We start from the raw sequence: 12969 nt of genomic DNA, 5'->3' as shown, positions 1-12969 counted from the left end.
ACTCCGATTCGTATGAAATATTAATCTATTTTGTTGTTTTTGTTATACAATGTTTGCATTTGGTATTGACAGAGTTATCAAATCATAATCACAGTTCATGTTCACAATTATTACTGGCGAATATGTATATAAAAATGCTATATGTATAAGTAACTTGTAATATCATGTGCCTCATTCAAAAATAATACTCTTACGTAGCAATGCCAAACTTGCATTATGTTGTGGTTTTCTTCTCTCGTGGTTAACACGTACATGTGTGCACAAAAAGTCACACACATTTACACACGCCTGCTAATGGATGTCAGCTGCTGTCAGTGATGATATTGCTTATATTATAATTGAGTGAAGGTTTCACTGCGTGTGTGTGTGTGTGTGTGTGTGTGGGGAGGGGGGGGGGGGGGGGGGGGGTGGAGGTGGGGAGGGGGGAGTGTGTGTGTGTGTGTGCTATTTGAATATGCATACTTTTTTTTGAGAGTTTGCACAGCTGAACACACACACACACACACACACATACACCATTAGTACTCCACAACCGTATTTCCACTACTGTAATGAATTACACTGTGTCCCATTTGCATAGCAAATAAAAGCTGCTCCACGTTCGCCATCTTAGCTTTATATCTTGACATTCTAACATTTGCTTAAGCACAAAGTTCAGCTGAAGTTGATGGGAATAGTTTGGAGATATTCGGTCAAAGTTAAGAATTAAAGGAACCATGACTGTATCAAATGTATCAAATCCATCCAACAGTTGTTGATACATCCCAATCACAACCTCATGATGGTGCTAGAGGAAAATTCAGAGAATCACCAATGTCATTCAAATGAGCCGTTGGTGCACCATGGAAATTACTGCCAAATTTGAAATTTAATCCCATCCAACAATTGTTGAGATATTCCAGACTGGACCAAAATTGCCATTCAGAAAACCATGCTGCTAGCATAACTTAACGTGTATAACATGATGCATAAAAAACAGCTGCATGTAAAACTAAAAATAGTACTAAAGCTTTGGAAACGTTTCTTCTTCTTTTTTTAGCACTGGATGATGTTTTGAAACCTGAAAACATTAAGCAAGATTATCTGCACCCACTTATCCTGGAGCTTATCCCATTTTCTCACCGAGCGAGAGGCTCTGAACAGGTTGGCAGTCTCATGAAGCCGACACACAGACAAAGCAATCACACCTCCAGGTTCCAGTTCACCTGAGCTGCATGTGTTGGGAGTGGTGGGAGGAAACTGGAGCACTCAGGACACCCATGCATTCATTGGATCATCTCCCTTTCTCGTTAGATAATTTAAATCCTTTTTTTTTCTTTTTGTCTCTGCAATCCCAGGTCTCCCTTTCATTATTGTTATCAAGTGTTTTCACTTGACAGTAATTCTCCTTTTCACAGGACACAAGCACGAATGTTTATTTGACCTTCTGTGAGAACTGCTTTTTCATGTCCGTCCTCCGATCTCCAGAAAGTGGCTCCATTGTCTCCGATCTTTTCCACGGCTGAGGTCTCTCATAATGAAATAGCGTGATGGATTTTCCCTAAGCCACGGGTTCTTAGCTGGCTGGAACAATAATTGCGTGGATCGTTTTTTGTTCTCTGTCCAGTTGAAAGATTCCGGATCCCTTCCCATTGGGTTTTCTCTGTCTGTATAATGGCTCCTCCTTAGATTTCTCTTTCAGATTTCCTCTGTGGTTGAGGGCATTGGCTGAGTGGAACGGGCCTGGAAAGAGACATATATGGTAACTGAGCTGCTCTCACATCTGGTTGCATTGGAACGTCACACTCTCCTCACCACAATGTGCTACTCAGCATGAGAAGATATGTTGTTGTTGTTTTTTCTCACAGGGCATGAAACTGCGAATGCTATCTGTTAAAATATAACATGACCCTGAGTGATGACTTTTACTTTCTCTGAACTCTAACACACTTTTAAAAAAGGATAGGTCGTCTCGTTGTCAGTTTAGACGTGCCCCTCTTTGGCCTCAATTATTGTCTGATGGGATTTCTAATGGTACCTCATGTCACTTTTGGGCACCATTTTTTTATCACACACAGCTATCACTGCAGCTGACAGCAGCAAAATGAAAAAGGTGGGATCACCTGTCAAATGCATTTCATAACATCAGCCGGAGGTTATCAAAGGGTTCATGGTAAAAGTACAACTGTGTGTTTATATGATATAAAGTGACAGTGAATGGATAGAAGAGTAAAAATAGTTTTCATAGAATGATTATTATAGTGCCATTGGAGCATTAATTACTCCAATTATTGCCTGAGACACATAAAGCCATATACTTTATATACTTTAAAATGGATGTTGGGCAAAATAAATGGATTTAATTTATATTTAAAAACACTGTAGAGACAAGTTAATGGAATGTGAGCATGTTGGGAGTCTGCGTGCAGCGCTCCATCAATGAAGTAGAAGGCGGCTGTCTGAATATGTGCCTTGTATACTGGGCAGCACTGGTAAACATGGGCAGCATGTTAACTGAGGAAATTAAGACAAGACAGCATGTGTGGCACTGTGTGTCGGTTTGATTGAACCAGATGTTCAGATGCAGCTGATACTTTCTCAGCTCAGTTCATATAACATGTAGTTGTAGCTTAGATCAAAAGTGAATATATTTGTAAGAAGTCATTTTAAAACAAACTGAATTATTGACCATTTTACCTTTCCACATAATACATGTATCCTTCCCTCTGTATTTATTTATCATTCTACAACAGATTATTTACCTTTCTGGACTAAATCCACATATGTCATACTCTCATTGTCAGCAGCAGTTCAATTGAAAATCCAACTCCATTCACATTTGGCCAAGTTAATATGGATGTCCAAAATGAGTAATCTTGAGTATTCTTCAAAACGCACTCATCACACTCCTAGCAAGCATTCGATTCACTTGGTATTGACATGCAAATAAAAGCCTTGTGGTTACACCTTGTCGGCTGTCTTGTCTTGCGTTTTGGAATGAAATAACAACATTTGGAGCTTCTTTTTTTTTTACCCTCTGATCTATTTATAAGCACACAGTGCTGAATTCCCTCGTCTGGAGTTCTGCTGTTGTTTGATGCAGAGCAGCATTACTCGGCTGTGGATGTGACTGGAGACTTTAGGAGCAGCCAACTGAAGATGTGAAGCAGCTGCAGGAGAAGAGACTCTGTTTTGTGTAATTGTTGTATGTAAAGTGCCCTTATATAGAATAACCGTTATTGTACATGTGTGTAAGCCTGTCTTTCACTTTCCTTTTCTCTTGCATCAAAATCCGAAATGTACACAACAGAGATTACAGTAGAAGGAGTTGCTCATATTGTATAATATATTGAACAAGTAAGTGATTTCAAAACACTTATTACAACCCATCTGCTAATTATTTTGAAGCGATTGCTGAACCGGTGGATCTTATAGATAATATAGCTGGACACTGGTCAAATATGTTCATGTAAAGGGCAGATATGGATTAAGTTATTATTAACGTGGTGCAGAGTGCTGCCAGGCAAAAAAAAAGTTCAGCACCTTTTGATTGGGGCTCATATAGAGCATGGGAATGTCTAACATATCTGTAAAATCAAGATGTTTATTTGTCAGATGCTTTGGTCCAAAGCGACTTACATTTAGTTGAAGAAATAAAATGTGGCAACTTTCAATAACTATCCTACTATTATTTCAATAACTATTGAGTGGATAGCCAATACATCTTTTTCAGATATCCATAGTACCCAGAGGATAAATCCTAATTACTTTGGTTATCCGTCCTCTATTATCATCAGCAGGTTGACATTTGTGTGTCTCAGAGTGAAATAACTCAACATGTGTTGAATGGATTACAATGTAATTTAATGCAGATCATTTGTGCTGTCCATAGACCCGTGGAGCCCACTTTGCCCTTATGGTGGATTACCCTCTGAATCAAGTGTGTTTGATCTTCATGACTTCAGTTGAACGGCACTATCTCCTATTTGAATTGACACTGTGTGTTTATGAGGTTTGATTTTTTCATAAATATTGGATAAAATCAAAGAAAAAAAAAACTGTTTGTCTGAAGTCCACATGTCCTCAAAACTGTATCATAGAGGTTTTGTTTTTAAACACATTTTTTACAAACCACAGCAAAAGCAATTACAGCATTCCTGGACAGAGATAGATGGTCTTTTATTATTTGTCCCGTGAGCAGGGCAGGATGTTTGCTCCAGGGAATTGGGAATACCGTGACTTCTGGGTCCCACATTTCCATGACTCCATGAGCCAGTCCGATAGCTATATGAACAAGCCTGTCAGAGGTTGACAGCAAAGACTGCAAAAACAAAAGACTGATAGTAAATTAAACAATAATGCATTTACAGTATTCATTATAACTTCTTGTTTTGGCTGCCGCGAACATGGGATTTCTGATGTTTGAACACCAGCTGATGTGCAACGTCTGTTAAAGTATGATTAATGAGTATGATTGTGTGCTCTTTTACTGGCAAAAGATCAATGAGGTGAGTTATGTCAGTGAGTTGTGGACGAGTCATCACTGATGCAGTTCAGCACTCATTAAAAGAAGTTGCTGTTCAAGTTACTGGATCTTCTTTTACGAGACAGTTAAAAGAAATACTAATTCATATCTTTTTTTATTCTCTTCCTGAATTCTCATTACTTAGGAAAGTTATTATGCACATGTTTTTCCAAAATAATTGTAGTCACTTTTTTAGGATGTTTTGTCAGGATGTTTTTGTGTGTCTATCAAGTGTGGTCTACGGTCTGAGCTTCACACCTTCGTGCCACACTCAGCCATGCACTATGTCACTTCCTGTTTGGCAATCGATATAGCTTGCGAAATAAAGTCAGATGTGGAGACGGTGGCTGCACTGTGACTGTGTGGCAGCATGGGATGTATGTGACGTGATGGAATCCCCTCAGTAAATGTGATGAGGTCTTACAGGGACAACCTTTACTTTACGAGTCAGGAAAAACCACTCTTGCCCTCACATTGGGTTGTGTGAAGTCAGCCAGTGCATTTGTCTTCCCAGCCTTCATCCTCTGCTTTCTTGTACTTCCTGCTGTAGCTTAATCACAAGTTCTGTGTGCGGCGTTGTGTGTTTGGCAGGTTGGTGTCTGCCTCTCACCCACTCACTGACTCTCCAAAGGAGATTAGAGACTAGGGATCCTTCCAAACTTTCTAAATACTCTCCAGCAATCCCCCTAGATTGGGGAGCACTAATGAATACAATGATATGATGAATGTAGCTTTTGCCCCCCTGGGTGGAGGCAGCTTGAATGGGTGACGAGTCATGATTGCCTCCTGTTTTTGATGGAGATAGAATATACTTTGTTGTAGGTGTTTGTTATTAAAGCTGTTAAATGGAGGTTAACCAGAAAGGTTTTGAACGATAGAATGATTGAATGTTGGTTTATGATGAAGAGGAGGTGGATGGAGGATACAAATCCATGTGTTTTTTAGTACTGTCACAGCTGCATGGACTTGGTTAGGTAATGCCTCCTGCCCTCTCTTTTTCTTGGCTCCTTTTCTTCTTTGTCCACTCCCTATAGCAGCTCTACAATTTAAAAAGCCTTTAACTCACAGCTCCAGAGCTTTTGTAGAAAGTCTTTGTTCTGCTGCCACATCAACAGCAGCAGTGGTGGGTGGAACACATCTTAAATTATATTTCAAATTAATTATTCCTTCTCCTAATCAGCGTGGGAGAAGAAAAGGTGTTAAGATTTGGCAGACTTGTCTTTTGGTAAAGCATTGTTAGAAATTAGCTTAGATGTCTATTCAGGTCGTGCAGCAATGAATACAGACATTAATAAATGCATTAGAAGAAACTTGTGAGGTTTTAAAATGTCAAAATGCACAGCATTTATTGCAATATTCATAAATGTATTTAGCAAAAATCAGACACAGTTTTGACAAAAATAAATAGTTTTTCAGCCTTTAAAAGTCTTCATACTGTCACAATAAAATAAAAACTCAACATCTTGACGTGCCAGCGTTGTCAAAATTAATCATTTTTTACAACGTCACACAGCCGCTCACACGGAGCTGAAATGTTAATTACACATCACTGAATAGCTGCTACCACATTTGAAGAACATTTCACCCTGTTCAATGCAACAATTCAATGTGGCGGTATTACTAAATTAAAATCACTTAAAACCTTCTTACAATGTGACCAAACTGCATCACAGGTTCCATCACACAGAATGTGAAGGTTTCCTTTGTTGTGTTAAGATTAAGTCAGCGAGCTCTTATGCTAAAAGGCACTTTAGAACTCACAGCTACAACATACAGTCATTTTAATTAAACCATCAGTGCGGCGCACAAATGCAACATCTATTTTATATTATCCCTCAAACATATATACTATACCTTATCTAGCCAAATCAATCATTTAAATCAGTGATTTTGTTTTTACACCATGTATGTAATGTACAACTATGACTTGAGGTAATACATTAGACTGATTTGTCCAAACCTTTAACAACATTAGAGACTGTTAATACTGTAGATTTAGATGTTGTCCATAGTGTTATTCCACATATAAGACCAGCTAATCCATTTTGGAGTGATAACTGACTCCTGCTGAGGCTACACTCCTGTTTGTGCCTTTAATGACACAATTCACAAATGAGTTAGCATAATGTAGCTTTCCATGTTACACAGGCTATTTGACACACATTTACCAGAATGCTATGAAATAAGCTCAATAGAAACTATCACTTTTTGCAGAAAAAGACGGTATTACTTTTGTATTGAAATGCTAAATGCCAATACAATCTACACACAACCTACAAAAGTGGTGGGTCTATTCTTCTTTAAAGGATATTCTATATTTTTTACAATGAATTGATCATACTGATTATTATTTCCTTTTTTCCCCAAAGTTTTATACTGATTATGCCTGCAAACACGATTAAAAATACATCTGTGAGCCACACGTGCCATGTTCCTTCATTACGTGGGCAGTGTAGTTTATTTTACATTGACCTTATGTATGCAGTCCTGCTGCTGTAAAGATTGCTAGTGTACCAAATGTGCTACAGAAAGTCTTACACTGTAAACACACGTTTTACCTCAGTTTAAGGAACAGTTGCAAAAAAAATGCTGTGATCACCTTGTCAAGAAAATGGATTGGCCTTTTTTTATTTGTGACCTATTAAAAGTGTGTCCTCAGTACGGAATGCATGGTTTTGGGAAAGTTGTCTTGTCGGTTTTAGTCTTTTCATGGGATTTGCAGATAATAAGAAAAAATAGGGCTGCACGGTGGTGTAGTGGCTAGCACTGTCGCCTCACAGCAAGAGGGCCGAGGGTTCGATTCCCGGTCGGAGCGGTCCTTCTGTGTGGAGTTTGCATGTTCTCCCCGTGGCAGCGTGGGTTCTCTCCGGGCTCTCTGGCTTCCTCCCACAGTCCAAAGACATGCTGCAGGTTAATTGATCTCTAAATTGCCCATAGGTGTGAATGTGAGAGTGAATGGTTGTATGTCCCTACATGTGCCCTCGATGGACTGGCGGCCTGTCCAGGGTGTCCCCTGCCTTCGCCCTATGTCAGCTGGGATAGGCTCCAGCGCCCCCGCGACCCTAATGAGGATAAGCGGTATTGAAAATGGATGGATGGAAGAAAAAATAGAGAATATTTCCAGCCTTGTCCTTCAACACGTTAACGTTAACAGTTCACTCTGATGTTACACCGTCACGCAGAGTTCAATCTACTGTTGGTTGTGTTGTCGCTCCTCGCTGCACTGTTCTCCATCCTTAGGGAGGAGGAGTTGAGTGGACCTCTCTTGAGGACTTTGTTAGCCAGAAGGTTGCAGGTCTTCCTGTACTGGTGACGCAGTAGCGAGTAGACAAACGGGTCGCTTGCTGCCTTGCTGTAGGCCAAACACTTGGACAGCACTCCCCAATGAGGGCTTATGGGCCCTGGGGAGAAGAGCTCTACAATTCTACCTCAAATAAAGACAAAAGGAGAAGAAAAAAGGTCACACACCATAAGCAAGACGCAAGCCAATATCTTAGATCAGTGTTAGTGCAAGACATTTAAAGCAAATGACCCTCCCCCGGAGCTGTAATATTGACAAAATGTCATCATATCGCTCCACGGAAATGTCACCACTCTGTTGGGGAATGTGAACTGATGGGTGTCAGTTTTGCAGCTTCCAGACTTCTTGCTGGTTAAAATAATGCGCCTGACACTTATTTTGTCCTGATAAATGAAATGAAAGACGAAGTGAAAACCAACAGGAGCATTGTTTTGTCGTCAATCTGTCTTCTTAATTGCCGAGATCTCCTTCAGTAGAACATGTCTCAGCACTATGCACATAGCTCCTAATACGCTTCTTTTCTATTTCCATACCACAATATTAACAGCTTCTGACAGGTTTCCACCACTAATACTTGGGTTTCATATATGAGAGCCAGTGATACCATCACTGACTCATTGGCTATCTCCCTCTTTCCTCTTTCTCTCGCTCATCTCCCCAGCTGTGGAAACTCAGTAACAAGGATGAGAAATGAGTGTAGAACCAGTGAGCTATGACATTATGAAAAGGAAGCAGTTAAAAACATTACTAGATAACAAGAGAGCATTAAAAATAATTATCGCCATCTGTATTCAAAAGATAAGGCAAGTAGAAGCCCATTAGCAGCGATAAAGTAAGGCAAAGAAAGTCCTGGGAGAGTTGTACTTATGAGGCTGAACGGGGAAGATAATTCAAATTTATTCCATTGCCACGCATTGGCAAACGCTGTAGTTCATTCTCCTTTATATTGTATGTTAAGCATTTATTTTGGTGGGAGGATGATACTGTACATGGTGTTAAATACCTCACACATACATTCTCACAAGCACACAAAAAAAAACACATTACAATAATACAATTGTGTAAATCTCTGCTCACCTTGTAATGACATGTGGGGTGAAGCACACCACAAATGTGCCGATGAAAGTACTGATCTTTTTGGTGGCCCTCTGTCGCCTCCGCTTTTGCTCATCCAAGCATTTCTGCCGCACACTGCCAAAGCAAACAGGCACCATTATCTACCCAGGAGGCATGATCAGAGACATTGCAGCCACAATGAAGCAGTCCACAGAGAAAGCATGAGGGATGGACGAGAAGAAAGCAGCGAACTGTGCCCTTTTATCTCTGGGCATTACATTGGATTATGTGCATATATCAATTAGAGATCCATTTAAAGTGTACATCAGGATTGGATATAGCAAATGATAGATACGTACAAAAAATGATGAAGGCATTTCTGACCTTAATGAGATATGATAATGTAAAAACTGACTGCATACAGGCTTGACAGAGTTAAAACATCCTCAGTGTATACCTTTATATTCATGTTTAGTGACATAAAGGGATGCCCCAGAAGGGTTTGTGTATACATTGTGTGGTTTAAAATAGATAATAGTATTTATTTTTACAGTGTAGTAATGGAAATAATTACTGTAACTTATTAACTTATTTTATTAGATATACATATATAAAATATTATATATATATATATATATATATATATATATATATATATTTATATAAATATAAATAATATTTTTTTTTTTCTTTTACAGATAACTACAAAATATATTGGGTAAGAATGGAAGAATGTGTATCAGCATCCATGGTGACCTTTCCAAATTGCTCAATTCGTTTAACCAATTGAACTAAACCAGCATCCTTTTGGTATTCTATATACACTCTAAGTGCAGGTTGGTTGGCCAACTATTTATGTCTTAAACTCCCAGCATGTCGTAACATTCTTTGGAGCATGTTCTTAATTTGTTCCACGGGATCAAAAAGCTCCTTCTGAAATGCTATTCATAGTGAAACAAATGAAAGGGAACAGATAGAAATCAATTGAGTGAAATACAAAATGCATCAAAGGGACGAGTGGAGTAGACTGAATGCATCTCTATGATTGTTTACCTGGGGTGAATATCCACAAGCAGCATCAACGTCTGCATGGTGATCACGTCGATGCGTTTACAGTGAAACCTGGCAACTTTCAGCACTTTCCAGTACGTCACACACAACACGATTAGCGTGAGGAGGAAAGTTAGAGAGTGCAAAGCCACCGTGAAAATGATGAAGTGCGTACCGGCTCCCTTCGCCCTGACATTGCAGAGCGTGCACGATGCGTAAAGGTGATGGTACCCGACCCAGGAGCGGCAGGTGGCCACTGTTGAGAAGCAAAGTGAGTGGATCCACGTGTATGCCAGCGCTACCACTGCGTCCCGGTGCCGTATTCTCGAGTGGTAGCTCAGAGGGAACACCACTGCCACCCATCTATCGATGCTGAGAGCTGCCATGCTCAGCATGGAGTTAGTGGTGAGAAAAGTGTCGAGGAAACCCACAAATTGGCAGAAGCCGCTGCCTCCGGGGTAGCTCGTGGTGATGAGCCCGACCAGAGTTAGTGGCATGTTTGACACGCTTAGCAACAGGTTGCAAAACGTCAAGTTTAGGATAAAAAGACCGGGTACCTGTTTGCGGATCTCCGGGTTGTACAGAAAGCAGATCAGCACCACAACGTTGGACAGCAGCGACACGATAATAACCCCCACAACCAAAACGGAAGCAACTATGTCCGCTGCGTCCATGGTGCTTCCCCCTGAAATATCCAGACTGTTGATGAGTGCATCCACCGTCCTGCGAACTGTCATCGTGAGTTGCTGCCACAACATATATGAGTCCAATACAGTGGCATGCTTACCTCCCAATGTTTCCAAATGTTAAACGAAGCGGTCCCTCCAATACCAAGATCAAGTCGCAGGGAAGTCATAGAGAAATAATGCTCACCTGATCATAATGAGAACATTTGGAAGGCATTTTCATGGGAATTGGGTCACAGCAGGAGGCTTTTTTTCCGACATGCAATGCGGTAGTTTACGAGCCCCCTTCTTGTCTCTGATCTCACGGCTTAGGGTTTCCTGGCTGCGCAATTGCGCATTGACACGATGCTCTGACAGGAACATGGAAGTACTTCGAGCTTTCGGGCTTTGAAGCTACTTATAGTGTCTTCTCTGTCAGAGTCTATAGCACGTCGGTGCACCCCTGTTCAAAAATAGCTTTTTTTTTTGGAGCAGAAAATAGAAGCACCACGCACAAATGCGTGGTTGGTGGCGAGGCTGATGTCACACGCATCACGTTGAACACAGAAGTTATTGGTAATGAGATGATTCGTGCAAGTAATACCCTACATAACATGCCCAAGTTCATCCGTATTAAAATCGTGCAGTGTAATTCGTCAGTATTTTTTACATTTATTTCGCAAGTCAGTGTCTGACAGAATCACCGTCGACACTTATATATATAATACGATTTTCGAAGCAGCAAAAATGTACATAGCTTCATATGTGTAGCGTTCAAAGCCTTATATGGACGTAGTGTTGCTTGACTACCTTAATCAGAGTCTTAGTCCACAGGAAAGCAGGAAACCCCCACCTCTGGTCTACAGGACACTTTGTGTGTACAGCCTCTGGCCTTGGGGACCATACTGTGGTTTTTGGCTCATTGCAATGCAGATGCTAGTGTGTGCGTGTGCATGTGTGTGTGTGTGTGTTTGTGTGTGTGTGTGTTTGTGTGTTGTCAGCAATATGTGCACCAGAGGAATTTACAATAATTACCAACTCTGCTGTCATTTATGCAGAAGAAAGGTTAGGGTCACAAGGCCAAAAGTATTCTGTGGTGAAGAAATATTCAGTTAAAGTCCTGCATTAACATGTTTACATTACATGCATAACTATTATGAGCAAAATGTGCAGATGCAGAAAAATGCCCCCTGCAACGAGAAAAGCCCCACCCACTGGCAGCAGAATGTGGGGCTGATGTGGTTTTAATGGTAAGCCTTATTATCTTAGATATTCATCAACCAATATCATTCTGGATTTATGCATTGCATAAATCAGAATCAGCTTCCATGTGTGTGTACACATCCGTGTGTGTGTACACAGACATGGAATTTGACTCTGGTTACACGTTGCTTACGTCGTACAGTAAGGTCTAGGCGTCCGTTTTATGTTTCGGTCTCCATTAGAGCCTTTGCCTGATTAAAGAGTCCGTAACACTTGTCAACAGCCAGTTGGTCTGCACCTTTAACCTGTGATGTGAGCATGTGACTTTTTCATTGTTCGAGAGCATGCTTTGCTCTCTATGCCCTGGAGTTGTCCTCAGTGTTTCCTGTCTTTCACCTTCACCTCACCTGCATCCATTACTGTCATCAACTCCTAAGCATAAATACCACATACCTGACACTAAATCAGAATAGGGGGTTTATTGCCAAGTTATTCACATGCAAAGCATTTGCCTTGGTGTTTGGTGCATACAATAAACAGCGGTAATCATAATGTCATACAATAAACATATTAAGGATATACAGGCAGTACTGCAAGAGTGAAGAACATGAATAAAGAATAGCTCACAGTCAATCAATCACCTTCTCCGCAGAGCAAACCTTGTCATTGCCAGTGGTTGCAGCATACAATATTCTGATGGAGAAGGTGCGGGTGGACTCAATGATGGTGTGACAAGTTGGAAAATATGCACACAATAATATGGTAATTTCATGGTCTGTTATGCTAAAATCTGCGAAAAAAGGGTTGATTTAATTATTACTGTAATAACTCTTTATATTTTGTATATGCTGATTGCACCTCTCAGTCAGGCTGAGACAAAATAATGAATCAGCCTCTTACCTGCTTAATACAATGCTTAATTGTGTGGTATGTGAGAGCAGGTGTTGGTACATGAATTCTTCAACAATGTTGCAACCTTGTGCAGGAACGGCATGGGCAGTATAACACAAAACTCACACTTTTTACACACACAATCCAAGCTATCTCTCTACCTATGTATGTATGTATTCTTTCTTTGAGCAGGTTATAGCCTACTGTTTCAGTCATAATTAGTTGTGATGTTATTGCCATATTTATTCAATGCAACTTCTGTAGTAAGCCCATACCGCTCCAATAATATCCTTAATAAA

General features: G+C 40.4%; 1 protein-coding gene across 1 annotated transcript; it reads right to left on the bottom strand.

The window, feature by feature from the left end:
* Positions 1-7678: 7678 nt before the first annotated feature.
* On the bottom strand, positions 7679-10585 carry LOC117744294 (G-protein coupled receptor 26-like). The gene is made up of 3 exons (XM_034552491.1): positions 9915-10585; positions 8883-8996; positions 7679-7928 (listed from the first exon to the last, which is right to left on the bottom strand). Exons 1-3 carry the CDS (start codon positions 10583-10585, stop codon positions 7679-7681), a joined length of 1035 nt encoding a protein of 344 aa, XP_034408382.1.
* Positions 10586-12969: the final 2384 nt, after the last annotated feature.

Source organism: Cyclopterus lumpus, chromosome 15, assembly GCF_009769545.1.
Source record: "Cyclopterus lumpus isolate fCycLum1 chromosome 15, fCycLum1.pri, whole genome shotgun sequence".
Lineage (NCBI taxonomy): Eukaryota > Metazoa > Chordata > Actinopteri > Perciformes > Cyclopteridae > Cyclopterus > Cyclopterus lumpus.
Note: the sequence above shows the minus strand (reverse complement) of the source record. Positions and strands in the feature narration are given on the sequence as shown.